The 23358-nt window shown below is 34.2% G+C and overlaps 2 protein-coding genes across 11 annotated transcripts; both read left to right on the top strand.

The window, feature by feature from the left end:
• The first annotated feature begins 4621 nt into the window (after window positions 1–4621).
• On the top strand, window positions 4622–7841 carry LOC112283420 (uncharacterized). 2 transcript variants are annotated; one of them, XM_024522058.3, is made up of 3 exons: window positions 4622–6140; window positions 6610–6852; window positions 7352–7841. In XM_024522058.3, exons 1-2 carry the CDS (start codon window positions 5033–5035, stop codon window positions 6819–6821), a joined length of 1320 nt encoding a protein of 439 aa, XP_024377826.1. In that variant the 5' UTR covers window positions 4622–5032; the 3' UTR covers window positions 6822–6852; window positions 7352–7841. The 2 variants fall into 2 exon arrangements, with proteins under 2 accessions (XP_024377826.1, XP_024377825.1); XM_024522057.2 differs by having other exon boundaries at window positions 4689–6140; window positions 6607–6852; window positions 7352–7552.
• A 2403-nt stretch (window positions 7842–10244) lies between these two features.
• Window positions 10245–18012, top strand: LOC112283418 (uncharacterized). Of its 9 annotated transcripts, none has more exons than XM_024522052.3 (14): window positions 10245–10452; window positions 11586–11682; window positions 11947–12001; window positions 12467–12555; window positions 12814–12838; window positions 13480–13518; window positions 13977–14094; window positions 14570–14736; window positions 15068–15440; window positions 15597–15724; window positions 15936–16131; window positions 16269–16772; window positions 16878–16958; window positions 17238–18012. In XM_024522052.3, exons 2-14 carry the CDS (start codon window positions 11602–11604, stop codon window positions 17686–17688), a joined length of 2307 nt encoding a protein of 768 aa, XP_024377820.1. In that variant the 5' UTR covers window positions 10245–10452; window positions 11586–11601; the 3' UTR covers window positions 17689–18012. The 9 variants fall into 9 exon arrangements, with proteins under 9 accessions (XP_024377820.1, XP_024377819.1, XP_024377817.1 ...); XM_024522051.3 differs by having other exon boundaries at window positions 16875–16958; XM_024522049.3 differs by having other exon boundaries at window positions 16872–16958.
• The last annotated feature ends 5346 nt before the right edge of the window (window positions 18013–23358 follow it).

The raw sequence follows: 23358 nt of genomic DNA, 5'->3' as shown, positions 1-23358 counted from the left end.
GAGTAAGATTTGAAGGCCACAATAAACTACTGAGCTAATTCGGTGTTTTTAAACACCATGGTGAAGTCAAAAATACAAAAAAATGAGTTTTACTAGTAGAAAATAGGATGACCAGCAGCTAGTCTAGTCCTTATAGGAGAGAAGGTGCACAAGTCTCATATGGATTGTAGCACCTTGGGTATAGGTAGGAAGATAAGACTAAGGCCTCAAGGCCTCTTTAGAAAACCAATATACACTACATGTGAGCCTTGGTGAGGCTCGAACCCTTGACCTATAAGCAAGTTACCTTTAAGGTGAAACATTTTTACTTAATTTTTATTTATTTACTTATTATTTTTAAACATTCAAAACTTACTCATAGTAACTTGGATTTATATATTTCTTATATTTTATTTTTTATTAGGTGAAAACTTCGTGAACAGATTGTGACTAAGTTTTGGAGTGTATATTTGCTTATATATATTCCTTTCACTTGTTTGTGTTGTTTCTTCTTTTTTTCTTGTTCATTACATCTTCCACTTCACACTACCCATTATAAGCAACTCTTAATTGAGGCCATCTTGTAATTTGGATAGAGGAGTGAAATTTACACTCACAAAGGACATTATTTTTTTTATCAATAATCATGTGATCAAGAAGCTTAACTATATTATCATGCAATAAGTTTGTGCCATTTCTAATCTAGCAAGTAGCAAATAGAAATAATAATGAAACTGTAAAGGTTTCAAATGCACCACCATTTATATATACAATATGTGTATGCATTCTATATTAGAAGAAACCAATTAACAAACTCAATATTTGTTTTGAGTGCTCATGAATTCAACCTCATACTCTCTTTTAATATATGGATTTTTATTTGAAGCCAAAGTATTGAATGTCAAAAAGATGTTGCTACAATTTCTTCTCAAGTTCCTTTTACAATTACTAGTAATATTTGGCAAAAATCTCCACCAAAAACTATTATAGCTCCTCCAAATGGGCAATCAATATCCCAAATGTCTCTAAAAGAACAATCAACTGCTTTAGGATAATAATGATGTTGCATTGGAAGTTCATCCCAAATAGTAAGCAAAGTTTGATAAATAAACTCAACATGGTCAAAATTCTTAGTAATTGAATAAAAAAAGTCTTTGTTATAATCTAGTAGAATCTTGAATGTAGAATAGGCGGTTCTTCTTCCCTCAAGTGGAAATGTGGCAATTCCTAATGATGCAATACATATAACAATCTTTTACATCAATTAAACTTTAGTTGCCAGAGTATTGTAAAAAAATATCTTAACAATTCTTGTAGGTCCGTTTAGAAAAAATATGAGTCCATATTCTTCCATTATAGAAGCTACAATATCATCATATGACTTTTTTTGTTCAAGATTTAATTGTGGAATATACTATTCCAAATTTGCTTCTAATTGTTGAATGTCACATATTCTTTCTTCAACAATAAATCAATTCTCATTAATTGTTGCATTCCAATTATTTTTTGATAATGGCATTGGAAGAAAATGTGCAATCATTCTATCGAAGTCTTGTAAAATCTTATCTAGCAAAAAAAGTCTAAAATCCTTAATTTGTTCATCACTTGGATTGCTAATTCTATTTTCTCTTTGCAAACGGGCATTGAGATCATCTAAGATGCTTTTTCAAAATCTTTTCCATAGATTTAATGGCTTTAGTAGATTTTCATGTAATAGAAAAATAGCAAATAATATCCTCAATTAAGATCCAATTTGTATTCTTCATGCCTCTTCCAAACATTGCTGCCACTTCAACTCTCCATCATCTTCAAGTAATTCTAAAGTTATACATGCACTTTGAAATGTTGGATGAGAGATTCCATAAATAGTCTTTAAGTGCTCAAATAATTGTGGAACTTTAACATAGATTAATAGAAGCGTGAAGTAATATCTTTCTCGCATTCTAGGATTTGCAAAATATAATCTTTCAATAGTAAATCCATATTTTTTTAATGTCCACATCCTTTTTATCTTATGCCAAACAAAATTTTGTAGAAATTATTAGTATATATATTGACTTGCCATTGCAATTGTTGCACATATCTCAAAAAATGAAGTTAATATTGTCTTTTATCTTTTAGCATGTTGTAAAACTACAGCTATTTTATTATTTGGATCATATACTACTTAATGCATTTTAGGAAGATGAACAGCTAAACAACAATATTTGGCATTTCTTCATGGATTCATATGCCAAAAAGTCTCCATGGAGCATCCAGAGCTCCAATGTATCTTGCATCCAAATATTGTTTGATCTCATCTTGTTGGTTTTCAAATTGCATTATAATGCAATTATGGCACTTATAGATGTATATGTGGATATACTTGATGGTACAAATAGATGCACATACTTCAACATTAATATGACAATTGTACTTCTAAGATAGTTTTGGACAAAATGAAACAACATCTTTATTATCAACAACCATTCCTTCAACTTCAAACATTCTTCTATTATTTCTTTGTCAATATTATGGATATCTATTGCCACCTATTATTGTTTCTCTTACGAATACCTTTAGATACCTCTTTGTGTAACAACCATCTTCCATGCAAGGCGCTTAAGGATTTTGCATTCCACATGGATCATGTACCAAGTATTGTAGAATAACTTCAAGTAGCTCTCAATTGTTGTTTTTAACAATGAATTAAGAATGGACATTAATGAATTGTTAAATGAGTTCTCATTTCATTTTTTTTTTAATAAATCTTAATAAATCATGGAAACACGAAACTTAAACATATATCCAATATATTTGCCTTTAGAATGTCTATATGATTGTATTACAATATGAAGTGCATAAATTTGTAGATGAGAAAATTAGTGTGAAACACCAATAAAAATATCCTATAGAACTCTCTAATCAACTATGAAACGGGTTGTGAATTCTACAAAACATGAACCTTTTTGATGAAATCAAAGGCCCATCCATGCGGTGAAGGAGAGTCACTACTTGTCTCATTGAGTGATCTAAATATTTAGATATATACATAGAGTTGTTAAAGCCACACTCCAATGTTGCTAAAATCACATCCTACATTACCATCTCATGATTTATTTTGTCCATCTTCCATCTCCATTTCTTATTTCATGTCTGTGTTATCTATTCTCAACCTCTCTCTCCATTTTTTTATCTCCACTTCTTATTTTCTATCCCCAAAATTAATCATCATATAATTTTAGGGATGTGGCTTCAAAAACATTAGGAAATGACTTCAACAACATTGAGATGTGGTTTTAACAACTCCTCATATATATATATATATATATATATATACAGATGATTTAAAAACTTTGAATTTACTAAATTTATTTATTTTATTTTCTAAAATATTCTCCAAATTTTTGCTAATATTCTTAACAAAATTTGAGAATTTTTATGTATCACTAATCATATATGTATTTTATATGCAAAAAAACCTTATGTTAGGAATATTTTAATTTAATTTTATAATTTAATATATTAATAGATTTAAATTTTTTAATATTATTAATCAATTTGCTTAAGATTAAATGTATGTTGTTGCTCAAATTAAAAGTAATTCAATGAAATTACTTTATTTTGTAATAAAAATTCATTTGGCAATATTATTACTTATTATTTATAATTTATATTAAATATTTAGCTTATTTTAGATAATTTTTGGTTATTTTTATTTATTAATTATAAGTTCTTAAAACTATTTTTAATTAAAATCATGTATTGAAATTCAAGATTTTCATTCCATGTGTCTAATTTATGTAACACTTCTATGATAGTTTCTTAAGTATAATACTTTATTAGAAATAATTATTTAATACATCTAAATATTTAACTATTGTGCTTATATTATGTAGTAGTATTTTTTATAATTTTTTACAAATGTGTTAGGTTATAAAATATCTAAACCTAAGAAAATTCACTTGTGTTATTTATTTGCATAGTAATAAAATATATTTTATTTAAAAAATAGTATTACAACTATTGTGTTTGCGTAAAAAAAAATAAATGATAAATATTATGATGTTTCTTATAGCAATTCTGATGTTTTTATTATACCAATTTGAGATACTTTTTCTATGTAATAATCTAATTAATACAATACCACAACTAACTAAAATTTAGTAAAAAATTTTAAATTTTAAAAAATCATAATTATACATAAATACATCATTGTTGGCACTTTGGAATATCATTGTTGCTAATCCATGTGTCATCTAAATTAAGAAGAAAAAGAAAAATCTAATAAAAAGAGCTAATGCTAACACAAGGCTCACCCTGTTCCAAAAACTCTTCAAGTAAAAAAAAAAAAAAAAAAAAAAAATTCTCAATATTCATAATAAAAAATATGACTACAATCTATACAACAACTTCCAAATCTACTCACATTATTATAATCCACTAAATAAAAATTAGAAATAACAATATAAATCAAGCCCCTATTGAAGAAGTTGGGCCACTTTGAATTGCATAGAACCGCAATTTTTTTTTTGCATAATAGAGTTTCCCTTTCCAATTCCATTCACCCATCCATCCATCCATTCATTCATTCATTCGTGGTGTGGTGTCGTGAGGCTCGAGGGCGGCGTTGTGAGAGTGAAGACTCTTCTTAAGCTTGTCTCGCAAATTCGTTGTTTCGAAGAGGTCCGAGTGAGGAGGATGTGGAGCTAGCTCAGCTGCTGATGCTCAATCCCACTCACTCTCACACACACTCAGGCGGTGGGGGAAGGGCTTCTTCGTTATGGTTGCGGACACCGCCTCAATCGCCGAACCAAGGAAAAAATGAAAGTAGTCGAGCTTCGACGCTGATTACTTGCGGGTAAATTCGCTTACTCCATCCATGTCCAGTGAAGCCAACTCGGTGGTGTACTTTTCTAGCTCCATCGCTCCAGCTCTCGTCAGATTCTGGGGTTTGGCAGGGATGGCGTCGAAGGCGCGGTGACGAAATCTCGAGCGCCGGTCCCAGTTGCAGCGTTGCAGCATTGGAGCTGGTTTCGCAATCTCAATCCTGTGAGGACGCAGCGCCCCCTCCATGAATTGCCTCGCTTTGAATCGTGCGGTCTGCAGGGTAGGCACCCGCTACCCTGCACAATTCGGAGAGGTGAAATTGGCTGGTGGAGCTATGTCGTCGGGTAGACACATGTTGTCAGCCTCTGCGTACTGTGCACAAGTAAGGAATTCAGTGACGGTAGCCGTTCGTTGTCGTTATTGTACGCACAAACATCTTCGCAAGGGTTTTCTAGGTACGCTGCGCTTGGACAAGCAGCAAAGTTGCAGAGTTCAGCAGAGAGTGAGGAGATTGCGAGGAGGTTCTGTGCTGCAGCTCACTAGGGCTGGGATTGAGAAGAAGAGGATCAAGAAAGATGTCGACGATTTCGAGGTTGGTTTGCAGAAGAACGGAGGTTTACCGGAGCTGCCTGACGATCTCTCACAATTGGCCGTGTCTCTGCCACTGGGGCTGGCATCGTTCGAGGGATTGTTTCTGGTTGGGTGGGTGGCAAGCTTGAGGGGGCTGTTGCCTGGCTCCCGTGGTTTCTTCGGTGCGGCGGATCTTATCCTTTGTGGCATTATGTTTGCGAATTGTGTCGTCGGGTGGTATGCGTTGGAGCATAGCCGTAGTGAAATAGACGAATTGCCTCGTGATAGGAAGGCTCGCAAGATGAAGGCGGCCGGACCGAGCTTGATTGATCTCGGTTTCTCTCTAGGCGTGAGTTTCATTCCTTTCGCCAATTTGTTTCTGTGGTTGAGGTTTGCTAGTAGGCAAAAGCATTTGTCGACCAAAGAGCAGGCAGCGCTCGTTGCCAACGCTCTTATCTATGAAGGTCCACGGCTCTTCGCCCTTCTTGTGTTGATTAGTGGAGGATTGTGGGTTTTACTGCAAGTAGGGCTCGTCAGCAATGTTGCGTTGCTTCTCAGCGCACTGCACCGGCCTTTTGAGGAGGCTCGCATCAGAAACGAGAAAGTACTGAGGGAAGTGGTTAGAGCGAAGGAATTAGCTGCCAAGGAGGCAGAAGATAAAATTCCAAAGAAGAAGGAGATTAGTGAGGAGGAGAGAGACCGAATCGATCGCTTAAGAGAACTGGAGGAATTCGACATGTTGCTAGCTCAGACTCCTTCCTCCGGCACAGCGACTCTTCCCGGTGAGCATGCTCTTCGAAATCAAAACTCTCTTTCTTGTAAAGATTGCCAGTCCGAAAGGGATCTCTTGTTCGTTACCTTTCAACGCTGGTGCAATACTTCAAACCACTGTCTAATTTACCGGCACGGAAAATGAAAAGGCGTAGGCCACAAAATTGTGCCCTAAAGAAGCAAGTCAATCAACAAAGGCTCTTTGGGGAAACTTCTCCAGTGAAGTTATGTTGTGAAACTAGAAGACCTTGTGCGGGGTATCTAGTGAAGGGAAAAGACGTAATCGTTAATTGGACTTGGACGTGAGCGTGGCCGGAGAGAGAGGACAGTGTAAACATGAATTTGCTTTCCGATTCATTAGACTGTGACTTTCAGGAGAAAAGAATACTTCGATTGCTTGGAATCCATCCCACTCAGTATGATAACGGAACCACAAACACCATCACGCTGACATGAAGTGTGTATTATGTGGGAAAGCAGCTAATCCCAAGGAGTGGACAGTCGGGGAGACAATGGAGTGGTTGGGGCAGCAAGGACTTGCAAGATATGCTACTACATTTGCACAGAACAACATCGATGGAAAGCTGCTTCTACAGCTCACCACCGACGAGGTACGGGATGAGCTTCAGATCCTAAACTTTGGTGACCGTAAGAAGCTGGAATTGCTGATCCAAGAACTAAAGAGAAGATGAGCAAACAACCAACATTCTCTGCACAAAGCAGGTATCCGAGAGACACTCTCATTTTTACTACATCCATCTTTCTTCTTCCTTACGGAAGCATTTTCCCTTAACTTCAAACGTTGTCCCTGCAATTGTTAGGGTCCCTTAAAATGCTATCCTCCTCAATTCGGAGGGCAGTTGAATCAGAATAGTTTTGTCTGTGTTGGTGCAGACGACAAACTGATTGAGCATTAAAGGGCTCATTTCTTAAGTGACTCATCACTTGTGTGTAAACATTCTCTATTTGAAATTCGAAGTCTTTGTGTACTTCTGATCTTTGTATCAGCATTTGGAAGCGGCTTGTAAATATCGCTTACATATATATATATATATATATATATATATATTTATAAGTATATTCACATTTTTCTGTCGTAGAAGCACCTCTTGACGTATAAGTCGACACTTGACTACATCTAATCTTCTGTTATCAATCAAGACCATTGAGAAACAGGTTGGGGTTTAGGATTCGTGAAATATGGCATGTTTTGTTTTGGCAGGATGGAGGTATTGTAAAGGTGGATTTGAAGCTTGAGGGAGGATTTGGTGGTGACTTTGAAGATGTTGGACCCCATCTCCATGCAGTAACATCTTTCTATTTCGAATTCCTCTTGGCAGTAAATTCCAAAATCTGATTTTTGGACTTAAAAAAGTTTTGTCTTGATTTCTCAATTTCTCAATTTTATTTATACACATTTATATATCTTGAATTTATTATTGTATTCATTAAAGAGTTTATAATCAAGATTTAGATTTAAAATTAGCATACATATCCCATTCAAATGAAACTAAAAGTATTTGTTAGAATAAAAACAATAAAGAAATAATTATAAAGTAGTATATAAATTTTCTAGACAGCCTTGTATTTTATTTTTAATTCAAATCTATAGTCTAATAACAATATATTTTCAGCACAAATGTGTTCACAACTAACCTATTATGAAGGTTTGATTAGCTTGGGAATATTTATTTTATTCAGTTACACAGAAATTTGAGTGGACCACCATAACTACAGGGTAATATTATCAACCTATCATCTACAAATTCTTGATTATCTTTGTAATATCAATCTTTTACACTGTAGTCAAAACAAAGTAATGAAAAAAAATCATGTATAAATTCTATAAAATTTACATATCTAAAAATAACAATAATTTGTTTTAATTTGATGATTTGCACCATTTCTTTTTAATTTATAACTTTCTTGATGGAATTTGAGATAATACATTTGTAACTATATCTTGAGTCTTATAAAAAAAAAACTAAGTTAATCTTATCATTTTTAATCTTATCATTTTTAATCAACAAAATATTTTTGAATTTTAATATGTTTGTTATAAACAATAAAAAGAATTTTTTTGTAAATAATATAAAATTTTGATTATTATTCAAAAAAAATTCACTTAATCATTTTATTAAAGTCCGAAGTCTTTGTTAATTCCATTATAAACTGAACATTTATATTACTAATTTTTTACATTGTAATAGTTATAATATCAAGAATTTCACATAATAATTAGTACTAAACATTATTAATACACCACAACAAATCAATCATTTTATTAATTACTATTTTTAGAATCATATATCAATTACTACTAATATATTTGCCTATCAACTACAATAACTTCTATAAATAAAAAATAATACTTTATAATAAAATAATCAGTTTAATTTTATTTTTTTATACAACTAACTATTATCATTTTTTATAATGTTTTTATAACAACTATGTTAACAAATAATTATTATGAACATTAATAAAATTTGTTATATGAAATTTAATAATCAAAAAAATATATATAAAATAATACATGTGAGAGACACATTTATATTTTTTTTTTTGTGATTTAAAGTTTATAAAATTATATGTATCTTATACATTAAAAGTAATGGTTCTTATTAGTATGCATTCATTCAAATTGCATAAACATCTCTTATTGCATCTTGCCAACTATAAGTTTATTAACAAAAAAAAAAAAAAAAAAAAAAAACTGATTTTTGCCTCATTTAAGTGTCTTAATAAACAAGAAATATAGAGAGAGACTCAACATCCACTGTTGATGCCTAAAACCACATTCTATGGGCTTTCACTATATTGTATATTGTCTATTCTACAAAAGACACACAACACAGTTTTTTTAGAGTATTGTTGTTGTAATACTAATATAAAGAATAAATCTATATAGCAGTTAAATTCTACCTCCTCCATGAGCATTTAAGATCCCATTACTTTAACAAATTATTTTTAAAGAAAAACAAGGAGCTTTAATGTTATTTTGTATATACACATATACATATTTATCTATATACAAATGCATGTGAACATGCTTGTAGTTTTATATTTGGTGGTGAAAATTGTCAATAAATTTATTTATTCATAGAAAATTTTATATATTATAATTTAATTACATTATTAGTAAATTTTATGAATATTTTTACTATAGTGTTGTTATTTTGACAAAATCCACTTACATCTAGTTTTTTAAATAGAATATATTTAGATCAATATTGAACAAAATTATTTTAAAATATTATAAAATATGAGCTAGGTAATTAAAATAGTACAAAAGTTTATGAATAATATTTACAATATTTTTTTATAGAAAAAATATTATTAAAAATATATCATTCTTCATAAATCAATTCTATTATGTTATTAAGAATAATCAATTTCAAAATGCACTCATACAAATTGCCAATGACTATAATTCTAATTGAAGATCCCACAAATTTCTACAAATCTCTTATATAAAACAATTCATGGGAAATAAACCAATGGAACAAACCAGAGGCAACAAACACCATCTTTGATTGGTTGCATATCTCATTATTTTCATCAAAAGTGAAGCAATAATTCAACTTTTGATCAATTGGAGATCAAAATGTGTGTGATGTTGTTGTAGATTACTAAGAGTAGCACCATGAGATCATTAGGCATGGAGGTTGGAAGCACCACAACATGGAACAACATAGATCATAGTAGAATGACACGTATCATGGAATTTCACATTATATGAAACTTCAAACGAAAGTTTAATTTACAACACATAGTTTACAATATTTTTTCATGGCCAAGGGCATGGGTTTCCATTAGTTTTCTACAAATCCCTTCAAAACCAAGAATGTAATCTTGCCCTTAACGTCCATTTCACATCCATGAGTGAACAGGTCCTTCCAGCCACCACAAGTGCTGACCTCACGATATGAGAGTTTTTTTATTTTTTATTTTTATTGCCCCCTCGCAGCTGAGCACAATCCCACAGGGGTTCCCACAACGCTGTGTGAACAGGACCCAGGTTACGACGACGGTGTGAACGCGGAAGCCTCCCCATTCACACCGGAGCATGAATTGCGAGCCCTAATCTGCTCAGCTCGACTCGGAGGGAGCCTTTCTATTTTGCTTTCATCGCATTCCTGTTTCGGTGCCATCTCGTTTTGCCTGGTTCACATTTTTGCATGCCCGCCATGGCTTCGGCACTGCCGATTAGGTGACCTACCAGTGTTCCCCTGGATCTCGAACTCGCCTGCAGCCTCTTTTTCATTTGTCTCCTCTCCTGCCGCGTCAATTCGACCTCATTTTGCCGCTGTTTGGCGCTCGGTAAGTCTTTTTCTTGTTTCGAGGGTCCCTCTCAGCTGAGTTGATTAATCTGGTTGTGATTTTGCAACAATCGTGAGGAAGAGAGTGTAGTGGTGTGGGGACGTGTGCGACGACGTTGAGGATGAACTTATCTCAACGGACAGTTGGTGGTTTCGTACTTTTAGAGCCCATTGGGAGATCGTGGAGTCGTGTCGGCATCTTAGTTGGTTGATTTCTTTTGTCGAGTGTTGACTTCTTCTCTTCCTGCATCATGCAGTCTTTCTGCTGGCTTATGCTGAAGTTTACTTCGTTTTCTGCTGAGTCGTGGAGTAGTCGAGGCTCACTTATGTGATAGCTGTTCTTTGTTCCGGAGCTGTGATTCTGGTGCAGCTTCACATTTTATGTAGTCAGCGCAAATGCATGCAGGCGGATATTTTCCAAGGTCTCGGTCGGTTGGAATTAGATTATTTTTTGGTCAATGCTATTGGTTTGAATTTGGGTTGCATTTTATAAATTTCAAGAGCTTCTTGCCTGATGATGGTAAATTTTAGGTAATACCGCGACACATATACTGATGTAGCTGGAGTATTTGATTGTCCTACCAGAGTGTTTGTTTTTTGTGCGTGGGGTAGTTTGGAAGGGTTGAGGTCGATATCGGCTCTTTGAAGAAGTTTGCAATTATGCATTTTTTTTTTGTGTTTAGAAATGAATGTTATTCGTGGTGTGTGGAAAACGGGCAGCCATAGTAATGGAACCCACCTGCTTACGTTTTTCGTAAACTTCTGTGGTTGAATTTAAGAGTGTCTATTCAGGAATATCGATAAATTTTCATCCCCTCAGGGTTGGATACAATTCAGTTTCCTCTCTGCCAGCTTGAGAGCGGTCTGTGTGAGCGGCCGCTGGCCGTAATTTAAGACGCTCGATCTATCATTAAACTATTGTTTATCGAATCTGTGTTTGGCTTGCATTGTGATTTGATGTTTTACGTACATATTTCGCGATGTGTAACTTCTACAGAACAATTATTTCTTGTTGCGCACCAGTTTCGTCCGCTTGAACATTTTTACTTCTTTGGATGAGAGTGTGTGCTGTCGATGAAGATTATTTAATGTGTCATCTTTGACGTTATTGTGGATGTGATGTGTTGCGCTCAGGATAGAGTCTAGAATCATGGGTAAAACAGTCTCAAATCCGAGGGTTTTCCTCGACATTACCATTGGTGGTGGTCCTGCTGGCAAGATGATAATGGAGGTATGTACACACATGGCCTGCTGCTACATCGTTTCCCGTGTTTAGTTCGCCAGTAGTCATCTTGTGATGCCACACGAGTATGCTTCGTAACGTGTGTTTCAGTTTACATTTTTGTAACTTATTAATATTCTAGCTTGGTAATGCTCTTATCGATTGTCCTCATTGCACTCTTGTGCATCTTCGTGTCTATTTTATTCGTTTATTTTGAAGTAATCCTTCGTAAAGAGTCTCTCGGTCCCATTAACCGCTGTACTTGTGTCACAGCTCTATGCAGATGTCGTGCCAAAGACAGCAGAGAATTTCCGAGCTCTTTGCACAGGTAGACTATTTTGCATGTATTCTATCTTTCAGTAATCTACAAGGAAATTATTGCAGTTTGTGGAGTACATGGAGGGTATACTTTTGAGGTTTTTTTTTTATTAATTCTGGAGGTGGAAAATGAAACCGCATGCTTGGTTGCGTGAAGGGGTTGTTAGGTGCTAGATCTGAGTGTTTGTCTCTACGCCGTGTTATCTCTGCGTATTACTAGCCGTTCTTTTCTTGATATCAGCATATACGAATTAGGGATGAGGTCTTGGAAGATTTTTGGACTTGATAGTTTGAGTGGCGCTGTTTAATCTACTTATATCTTTATTGTGGGTGTTGAATGTTATGGCTTTTGTGTAGCTCTGATTTTTTTTTTTTTTTTTTTTTTTTTTTTTTTTGTAAGTGATAACTTGGTAGCCATGTTTAGTAGAGACAGTCTCCCATGATTCAGTCATTGATTTTTTTTTGATACCTGCAGGAGAGAAGGGTTTAGGCCGCATGACAAAGAAACCCTTACACCTCAAAGACACTATATTCCACCGAATCATTCCAGGATTTATGGCACAAGTAATATTAATAGATGAAGGCTTGTTTTGATGTAATACCGTGCATGATGCTCACTTAACTTTATCAGAGTGCTGTGCACTAATTGTCTTTTCCAGTAATGCATCAGCTTACTGCTAGGGCAGTTGCAGGTGTTATCGTGGTTTGTATCTATTAGTGACTTTCATGATGTTAGGGATATGACATCCTAATTCACCAGATGGATGAGGCACACGGAGCAATTGTAGTGTTACTGATACCAATTTGCTGTCTTTGACACAGGGAGGAGACTTCTCCAAAAGAGATGGTACGACCATTCACCTGTCTTGTTATGCTGGAAAATTCCGGGACTTCGTCTGAAGTTTCTACATGTCTTGTTAGTTAAATTTGGTCTGAAACCGTCTGAACAGATCGTTTCTCATTCTCCACAATGGCAGGTATTTGTTTAGTCTGGTTTTCTCACTGAAGCGAATAAGTTGAGATCAAAGTTGTCCGTTAGATATTTGCTAGGAACTGTTAAGAGAGGGTATTCGTAGTTCATTCTCTTATTTGATGATTTCTTTCACAAGCAGTGATACGAAGTTTGTGCTACAGGTAGATGTTAGACACAGAAACCGTTGGGTTTGATTTGAGGTCTGGTAAATTCGCGAGGTTAATTCCGTTATCTGTATGGCTGATAGTAGCCTTTTGTGTGGCCGTGGTTGGTTATTGGGTTTTGATTTCAAAGGTATGCCAAATCAAGATCAATGTACTCGGGCTGATAGGTATTCAGCGCACTCGCTTGGAGTACATGTTTTTTAAATCCTGGAAGTAGCTCGGCTTTCGCTTCTGGAGCACTTGAGTAGGTTTGGAGAAGGAGAATGGTTTGTTTTTCTGGCAATCTCGCGTGCATGTATCGTTCTGGTCGTAGCTAACTGGGTTGATTTTCATTTTGTCATGGGTCTCCAGGCACAGGCGGGGAGAGCATTTACGGTGGCAAGTTTGATGGTATGTATATCTCAGCCAACCTATTTGCTGGACTCAGTAGTTAATGTGGAAACGCTTCCTTGTTTTTGTTATGTCGTGGTATGTTTAGAGAAGGGGATTCTTAAACTAATCTAAACCTAAGAGAATATTTGGTTTGTGTGTGTCACATGTTTTGAAAAGATCATGCCAGGTATGTGGCCAGAACTTCTATGCGGTTTGTTTTTCTGCGTGAACATAAGTTTAAGGTCTAGGAAATACATGTTTTGGTTTGTCTAAGATAGCGGTTTTGATTTGCACGTATTGGGTAGTTTTACACAGGTCACTTTTATGACTATCCGAATGGCAACACATCTGGCAGGCTCCCGCATTGAATATATTAGATCTAATTTAAGAACAGAGGAGCCATTGTAAATTTTTGTGTTCATTGTACAACATTTACTTGTTGTGAAAATGCGTTAATGTATTTTTTTTGGTTTCAGATGAAAATTTCAAACTTGGGCATGATGGAGCAGGGATACTTTCGATGGCAAATGCCGGCCCAAACACAAACGGGTCACAGTTCTTTCTTACTTTTAAATCGCAGCCACATTTGAACGGGTGAGAGACATCTCTCCTTTTCTTCGCACAGAATGCTTTTCCACTTCCTTTCTATGCGTTCTGTTTGTATTCGCTGGATTGACATGGGATATTTTAGTCCATAGAGTATGTGGTTTACATAATACAACAGTATCACTCGTGGTTATCCACTTTGAGTCATATTGGTTCAAACGCGACAACCTCTCTCAGTTTCTTGATTTTTTCAAATTAGTCTCACCCTTTTGGTATATAGCTGCTTTGCAGCTGCTGTGTCTAATGACAATTTTACCGGGATAATTGTTTGTAGGCCACGAATCTCGTCATTGTCCATCCCATATGACTCATGTGCCATTCAGTGGCGGGGTGAGGCAAACTTATGATTGTTCTAATATGGAGATTGTCGCTGATTGTTGGCTTATCCTTTCTTGTTCTTACTCTGTAATTTCGGAAAGGAAACCTCTGTCTTTGCTGATAGATATATTCAAACTGCCTGCAGGAAGCATGTGGTGTTTGGTAAGATAGTTGAAGGACTGGATATCTTGAAGAAGATCGAGGCTGTCCCTTCATCTGGTCAAAGAAACAAGCCAGATGTGCCTATAAAGATTGTGGATTGTGGAGAGGTGCTCCGAGACAAAGACAATGGTTCTGTTCCCGAGAAAAATGGTAAACTCTATGCAATCTATACAAGTCAAAAAAATGTTTCACTTCTCTAGCTCCATGAGCGTATGCTATTTTCTGGAAACAGCAATCTTTCTGGATAGGGCTGACGTTGCTGCACTAATATGCTACTAACGAATGTTGAATGCCTTTGTTTGCGGGTTTTAAAAAAAAATCCTAGTTGTTGTAGATATCTTGTGAATATAGTAATTTTGACTTTTAACTGAGCTAAAATAATATGTCTTCTTGGTAGATGACTAGTTCTGCGAGTATCGAGCTGGAAAAGTCACTATTGTGTTACTTCTGAGCTTTTTTTTTTTTTTTTGTCTTACCCCAGTCAAAAGGAAGATAAAAAAACACAAAGATAGTAGAGATGATTTCTCAAGCGATGACGATAGAGAGCCTGTTCGTTCCAAGCGAAAACCCAGGAAGGTTGTGAAAGACCGAAGGAGGAAGAGGAGGCGCTACTCTTCGGTATCTTCTGAAGACTCATCAGATTCAGATTCCTATTCAGATAATTCATCTTATACCGATTCCGACTCTGATTCAGACTCATCTTCTGAATTAAGCTCTTCAAGCGAAGATGAGAGACGGAGAAGAAAGAGGAAACCTGTGAAGAAGGAGAAGAAAAGAACGCATAAGAGAAGAAGAGAGAAACGCAAGGATAGGAAGCGAAAGAGGAGGACAAGAACAAGAAGAAGATCGAAGTGGTACGAATTCGGCTTGTTGATCGAGGCTGCTTACGTTTCTCACTTACCTAGTGTGATTGTGTTCCTGGTTTGTATAGCATTTGTGGACGAGCAAAGGTTTGCATATTGGTGTATTGCACTAACTGTTGATAATCACTCTGGTTGTACTTGTTGCAGGAGTTCTGATAGTGATAGTAGTGATTCTGACAGTGAAACGTCGAGCTCAGAGAATGAGAGTGATACGGGTAGCGATGTGAGTGCACGTGGTGTCAAGTCTAAAGGCTCTCAGAAAGCTCAAATTCGAGGTAATATAATTTTTTTCCTTACACCGTTGTGGCCTTGATCTTGATTTCAAGACTATATTCGTTTAAAGATTTTTATTTGTTTAATCTAGACTATACTTTTAGTAAAACGAATTCAGGTCACGGAGGATGACTTTGTTGCCGTCATGCTCAAGTTCGTTGTGCCTACTTCAATGCTATTTTTGAAGTTCTCATCTTGAGGATCGTTTTGCAGGGAAAATCAAGCAAACCTCAGCAACAGTGGAAAATTCTAGTCAGAAGGATGATGGTGATCTTGTCGAGAAACAAGTAGAAGTTGAGATAAAAGCCTTGAAGGAAGTTCAGGAATTTCCAAAACGTATCAAATCCCAGAAGGCCGTTTCAGACATAAGTTTATCGCCTCCACCCAGTCCCCGTCAAAGCCGATCCATGTGAGTTGCAGATTTCAGACCAGTGTTTGTGCTCTAGGAACGGTATTGCATGATTACTAGTTGTTTTTCATGTTGAAGTGGTATATTCAGTCGCTCTTTGTGCTTGTCCTGAAACGAAACTGGCATGGTGATTTAAGTACTCGGAGCAGAAGCCCTGAGAAGAGGAGAAGCTTGACTCGTAGTCCAAGTCCCATCAGGAGCCACATTCAGATTAAAAGAAGCCTGAGCAGGAATTCAAGCTTGAGTGGAGCCCCTCGCAGTCCTGGATCTGTCAAGAGGAAAAGTCGGAGTATGAACATGAGCTTAAGTCCTGATCCACGAAGTGTTCAACCTCAACGAGGTAGTGCACAGCGGCAGAGTCTGAATAGGAGCTCGAGTAAGAGTAGGAGCCCTGTTTGTCCCCCTGCTGAAAAGGCGCGAAGCCCCACACCTGCTGAACTTCCCCGTAGATCTCGTAGTCGGAGTTTGGTGCACAGTCCCAGTCGAGAAGGTACTCCGAAGAGGATCAGAAGAGGTCGTGGATTTAGCCAACAGTACTCATACGCTCGTCGGTACCGCACACCAGACCGGTCTCCACCGCGGACATATGGCTATGGTGGGCGTGGCGATCGGGATAGGCACGATCGAGGTAGAAATTACAGGTAATGTCAAATATAATGGTAGTAGTTTTCAGTCATTTTAACTCGTAGGAATTGGAGTTTTTCATTAGTATTGAACCTCATATATGTACGTGACGTTAGTAGCAGGTATGGAGGAGGTTACAAAGGTAATCGCGATTGGAGCCCAAGACGATATAGAAGTCCTCCAAGAGCCCGATCACCACCGAGGTGAGACCGCGTTCGCTTGTCCTGAAAAGGTTATCAATAGGTTCAACTTGATGTTTAAGGGCATGTGCTCTTTTTCTCAATGCTCTCAACTTTGTTATCATGTTAAAATCCTGAAAACTACTAGTTACTAGCCTTGCTGTTTCATCTTGATGCTGAAGAGCGTTGAGAGTTTTTTTCTGCATATCTTAGTGTCTTCAATGATGAACCTGAAGTTGGTTTTTCAATACACGATAATGCTTCATTAACTGGTGATAACGTCATATTTCGTCTGTTACTCAGATACAGGAGGCATGTCAGCAGGAGTCGAAGTCGTAGTCCTCCTGCCCGCCGTGATCTTAGCCGAAGGGATATTTCTCGTAGCATCAGTCGTAGTGCATCCCCGTCTGGAGGTCGTGCTCCCATCAGCAATGACCTCCGTAATCGCCTTAGGCCCCGACGTACTAGCTCACCTAAAGATGGACCAAACAACGGAGCCGCTGGAGCAGCGATACGTCGTTCTCCAAGTGCCACCTCTTCCATATCACACTCTCCAAGTCGATCGTCGTCCAAAAGTCTCTCACCTGGCAGGAAGAAATTAGTCTCCTATGCTAGGGATAAACCTGATCGCCGACGACGCAGGTCAACGACACCATCAGTCAGTGTTTCTCCATCGCGGAGCAGATCTTCAGGTGAGAATGCAGGATTAGTGTCATATGGAAGGGATGTAAGTCCTGGTCCACGATCACCCTAAGTAGTTTCTTTTGTTTTCATTTGTTTGGTTTTTTAGGTTTTCTCCGATATCTTACGTTTTAGTGCCTATGTATTTGTCCTTGCTTGTTACTTGTCAACAAGTCTTTGTTCAGCTCATGACGGGTAGCTGTGGCTTTTTCTTATTATGTGCTCAGTTCAGACGCTCACAAGCATGAGTTAATGTATGTCTATTGAACCTGAACAACTGCCGAAACAGCGGTCCTTATCGTCATTTAGCGTGACGTCGTCAATTAGTTAGTTGTCTTTCAGGTTCATGGCATTCAACATTTTCCACACATATACAGACATGTTCTGTTTTCAGATCTATCGACCCAGTGTTGTACTTGGAATGAACTGCACGTCTACTGCATTGGTTTGATGGGTTTGTGGTACGAAGTATGTTTGTCCTTCACTAAGTATTCAGTTCAGTTTGATCATGTTGAATTCGCTTCTGTTGAGTGAGATGCTTCATCTTGGGGAGTTGAGTGTTCCATATAAATGCCTTAATTGTGCGGCTTGATTATACTGCTTTGAACCCATGAAACTTGCATACATGGACATATGTTACATCGCTCTTAAGATTGCTCGAGGAGACAAGTGGTGGCTCTCATTCACTGCATGGATGGGTCTTCATTTTCATCAAAAAGGTTCATATTTTGCAGAGTTCACAACCCGTTTTACATATGGCCACATGTCTCACTGTTTTACATGTCTCACTGTTTTTGTCAAAAGGGAAGCAAAAAAACAAAGTTAACTCAATCTTTTATCTAGCAAAGTGCATTAACTAGGCGTTTTTGACATTTGTGCCAGATACTCTTACAAAGGAACAATTTCAATAATTGTTTCAATGTGTTCCTATTCATTGGTTCTTTGTATTCTAGATCTAAGTAGTCTTCACTGACTAAAAAATAGTTCATAGTAGTCTTCATACAAAACTGTCTATTTGAGATTATGCATTATGGGCATTATAAATTATACATTGTGCGTTACTAGCGTTTACCTTGTGGCAAATGATATAATTGGTGTTGTTGCATTTCATGCATGTGAGAGCATGAGTTTGGGGGATCAACCTTGCCTTCTCCATTGTCCAACTCCTTCTGCAATTTCTCCATGAGGAGCTCCATGTTGATGAGATGCTTCGACTTGCTCATGCTCAACTTGATGGAGTCCAATTTGTCCTCAAACTTCTCTATGCACATTTGCAAGCATTTTAGTACATTGAAGATGGTGGAGAATTTGTCAAGGTTGAAGTTGTCATCAAATATTGGAAATGAAAGGCGTAGATCAACATAGCGTATTGAAATGGAGATTGTGTGAGGGGTTGGAAATTTTCTAATATCCATTATTATAGAGCTGACTTCTCAAGGCCTAAGATTCCATAATGGTGGTGGTGGTGGTGGTCAACACCTAATATAGACATGAGTGTATTAAGTAGAGACATTTTGTAGAAATTGTGCAGGTTGAAGCTTCATAGGTTGTAGCTTTTGAGATTATTTTGAATGTTGAAGAAGGTACTTCCTTTCCAAAGAATCCTTAGAAAAACATTTGGTGAAACAAGAATAAAAGTTTTGAGAGTTTTGCTAATACTCAATTGTGATTTGATCCAAATTGGAGATAGTTTTCTTACTGCGTCTCTAAGCAACTTGAAAGGTGCAACATATGTCATGATGAAGAGCTTGTTTAGTCTATATTATAGTATAATTTGCATTACCAACTGCTTGCTTTTTTAAAAGGTTCAACTATTCTTTCAATAGGAGTCACATTCAAAGCTTGATTAATATGAGAAATGATCCTAAAAATGTAGTTTGTGGCTTGGATAATTGAGACAAAGATGGCAAGCTTACTATGACCTTGCAAGAAGCGTAATTGCTTATATTTTGGTAGAATATTGAATTGTAAAAGGGCCTCCTTACTTTAGTCATTGATCAAGATCAATGCCTTGCTCTCATGTCAATTGTTGACCTTAAGCAGCATTAACAAAACACCAATAGTAAAGGTTTATTCCATGTCCATCAAAGGTTGTTGTCAATAGTTCTACTAGACTTCCAGCTCAACTCTTCAATTGTAATCTAGATATGCTTCTGTTCAAAAATTATCAAACCATTGTGTTTGTAATTTTTCTAGTTAGATAAAAAGTATTTAAAGAAGATTTTAAGATATTACTCTTGCATTGAGTCAATGTTTAGTATTGTTAAGAAGCATACTTGACATATTAAAGAATAATTACATTTGTATTTTAGGAATGTGTAGCAACTACATTCAACAATGGATTTTCATCAGGATTTGATGCATTGCAATTCAAGGAGGAGGGAGTAAAAGCTGCTATCAAGAGCAAAAAGATCCAATTTAGGTATAGATCTATCTCATCTTGCTTTTATAAGAATTTTATTTCTTCTTTTTATATGAATTTTTTAATATTTAGCTTCATATGTATATATATTTATTATTATTATTATTATTATTATATATATATTATTTTAGTCACACTTTCAAAAAATGCTTCATTTGAGTCACACTTTCCATGACAATGATATGGATTCATCTAGTATTATTTACAAAGGAGAACAAACAATCCTTAGAAAAGAATATATTCTTCTTATGTAATTTATTTCAGTACACCCTTCATTTATGCTAATAAAGTAGGTTGAACTTCAATTCAAATGTGTTACAAAAAAGAAGTATAAATATTACCATAGCTACTAGAAAACAATACCTCCTCCTACTTATATAATTCATTTATTGGTATTTCCATCATTTATATTAGTAAATTAAGTTTCATCTTCAAGATAATCTTAAAACTTACTTGTTATGCCTCTTCTTCTTTTTTTTTTTTTTTTTTTTTTTTTCTTATTTTGCTAATCATGTGGAAAGATATATTATAGAATTGAAGATATAAATATTAGGTTTTACACATCAAACTACAAAAAATAATCTAAATTCAAATAGTGAACTTGTTCCCAATTTTCTATTTTGAATATTATCATCCAATTGAATTTTTACTCTATAGCAAATCTTCAAATAACAATTAAGAACTAGTTCAAGATATTACAATTTTAGTTTTATTTATTTATTTATTTTTTATATTTATGTAATTTTTTTGCTTTACATTGTCTATTACAAAAATGTAGTTTTTTGAATCTATTACAATATATATATATATATATATATATATATATTTCTTGCAATTTTTTTGGATATTTAATATGTTTGCTGTTATTAAAGTTTAAAATTAACTGAAAAATCAACTATTCTATCAATTGTAATATATTAAAGAGCAGATATAGCCAATAAAACCACATCTTTTCTTTTCTTTTTCTTTTTTTTTGTTCTTTTCATCTTAAATTTTCTTTTATAAATCTAATTATCCAATTCAATATTTGTTTAAATTCAATCAAAATAAACCACAACATAATGCCCCTCAAACTTCATGTTCTTATACTGTTTTAGTCACAAATTAATAATTATAGTTTAGTAATTATTTATAGTAATATTAACTTTTAGAAGTATATAAATTCATTTATTAAATAAAATCTATGTAATGTTAAAGGAAAAAACTTCTTTTTCTAATAATCTAAGCCATATAAACCTAAAAAAATAAGCACAATTTAATTATCATAAAAATTTAAGATTAAGAAATATAATATTTAATTATAAATAATAAAAAATAAAATTTCAATTCACTTTCTCTGCAAATCTAAGTTTAAATTAAGGTTTTTGTATAAAGCTTAATCTAAAACCTAAATTATCTTTCCAAAAATAATAATTCTATAAAAAGAGATTAATGATGAATACAATTATATACTTGCAATCTTCTTTTCACGTCATTGTGGTATTTTTTATAGTTTTTAATTACAAGACTATTAAAATATCAATTCTATCCTTTGAAAACAGCTAATACTAATTGACAACTAGTCAATGAATAGAAAAAAGAAATAAAATAAAATAAAAACCTTTTTAGCAAGACTTATCATAAAGATGGTATAATAGTTATATAATATAGTAAAGAAACTACTAAGAAGACATATTCTATTTATTAAATAAACAATCTCTTTTTATTATAAATTATATTTTTTTTATTTATAGAATTCTAAAAGAAAAAACTACATAATATTGTACATATAAGATCTTTGTCCACAAGATGATTATTTAAATAGAACATAATTCTTATTGCTTTGCTTAACAAGCAACCTTTTATGATGCATTACATTGAGAAGCTTACTTCACAATACTCCAATATTTTATAGCTATTTATGCTAAAGAAAACAAACTCAACCATTCATAAAATAGCTTGGAAGAAAAATCATATTTCTACCTACATAAACTTATGAGCATATGGCTTATATTTGCCATGTTGTGTAATTATTGCTTTTAGAACTTTATAAAGAAAGAAATTTTCTAATTCACAATAAAAAGGAAGTTCCCACATAATGATTTCCTCAAATAATGTAAAATAAAAATTTAGATACAACTTCTAGATTATAAAACAATATCAATTTAGCCACAAAAATAAGTTGTAACAAAATAATCTATTTGAAAACAATTGGTTTGGCTACATAAGCATATTTTAAATTATTATATTATTATAAAATAAATCACATAAGTTATATGAATTTACTATACTACAATAAATGAAAATCACTAAAGATTTTTTACTAAGACTATTAATTTAATTTTTATGAATGATCGGTTTATTAAAAAAAGAAATTGAAACAATGATTAATAATTTGAAATATTATAAAAATATTAATTTATTTACATAAAATTTTCTTTCATCAAATTATATATATATATATAGATAAATTCCATGACTAAATAATGTGGTTAGAAATTAAGTTTAATCATAAAGATTATCAATCTTATATGTTTAAGCAAATAAAGACATAGTGATATATTTTAAAAGAAAAAAGAGAAAAGAGAAAAATACTTAAATATATTTAATATAATATTAATGATAATAATTCAAAAAAATATGAAATTTAGTTTTTAAATAAAAAGACATCACCACAAATCTAATAAACTGACCACTATGATTTAGTTTAAACAATGTTGAGACAAAGAACCAATTGCATATAATGATTAATTTTTTAGCAATAAAATAGTTAAAAATTTGTCAATGGGTGTGTAAATTTCAACAAGTCAACTAAATGTGAAAATGAAATCAAGTTTTTTGAAGAAAAATCTATAAAAAAAATTCACCTGAAGTTAGATTAATATACAAGCTAAAGATATTTTGCTGAAATAAACAAAAAAGACATGCATTGTAAGAGCACCAAGTGTGCACAAAACCTATTTATTTAAATATCTATTATATATTAAAATAACTTATATATTTATATTAATAGAATCTAATATTTTATAACTTAATATACAAATTATAAGGACCAAAAAAATCACAAGAAAAATACAATCACAAGCACATGTATATTAATGCAATAATCATGTTGTTTGTGTTAATGATATTCTAATTATGTAATATTAATGTATACAATCATATTAGAATTTAACAATTGCAATATTAATGTTTACATTCATATTAGAATTCTTTTAATATTAGCTCATTATTTACTTGGTGATTAGAAAGATTCTTGCAAAGAAATGACATAAGACTTTCAAGTGCCACATACGAAGGTGGATATTGGATTTTTTATTTATCAAAAAAAAAAAAAAAAAA

The sequence above is a fragment of the Physcomitrium patens genome, chromosome 6 (assembly GCF_059467195.1).
Source record: "Physcomitrium patens ecotype Gransden chromosome 6, ASM5946719v1, whole genome shotgun sequence".
Taxonomy (NCBI): domain Eukaryota; kingdom Viridiplantae; phylum Streptophyta; class Bryopsida; order Funariales; family Funariaceae; genus Physcomitrium; species Physcomitrium patens.
This window is presented reverse-complemented; position numbering and strand designations above follow the sequence as displayed.

Excerpts from the sequence above, each read along its gene's own strand:
- LOC112283420 (XM_024522057.2), top strand. The coding sequence starts at position 5,033 with ATGAATTGCCTCGCTTTGAATCGTGCGGTCTGCAGGGTAGGCACCCGC. Across the intron at positions 6,141-6,606 it reads CGGCACAGCGACTCTTCCCG|CAGCTAATCCCAAGGAGTGG; the intron begins GTGAGCATGCTC and ends TATGTGGGAAAG.
- LOC112283418 (XM_024522049.3), top strand. The coding sequence starts at position 11,602 with ATGGGTAAAACAGTCTCAAATCCGAGGGTTTTCCTCGACATTACCATT. Across the intron at positions 11,683-11,946 it reads CTGGCAAGATGATAATGGAG|CTCTATGCAGATGTCGTGCC; the intron begins GTATGTACACAC and ends CTTGTGTCACAG. Across the intron at positions 15,441-15,596 it reads ACAAGAAGAAGATCGAAGTG|GAGTTCTGATAGTGATAGTA; the intron begins GTACGAATTCGG and ends TACTTGTTGCAG.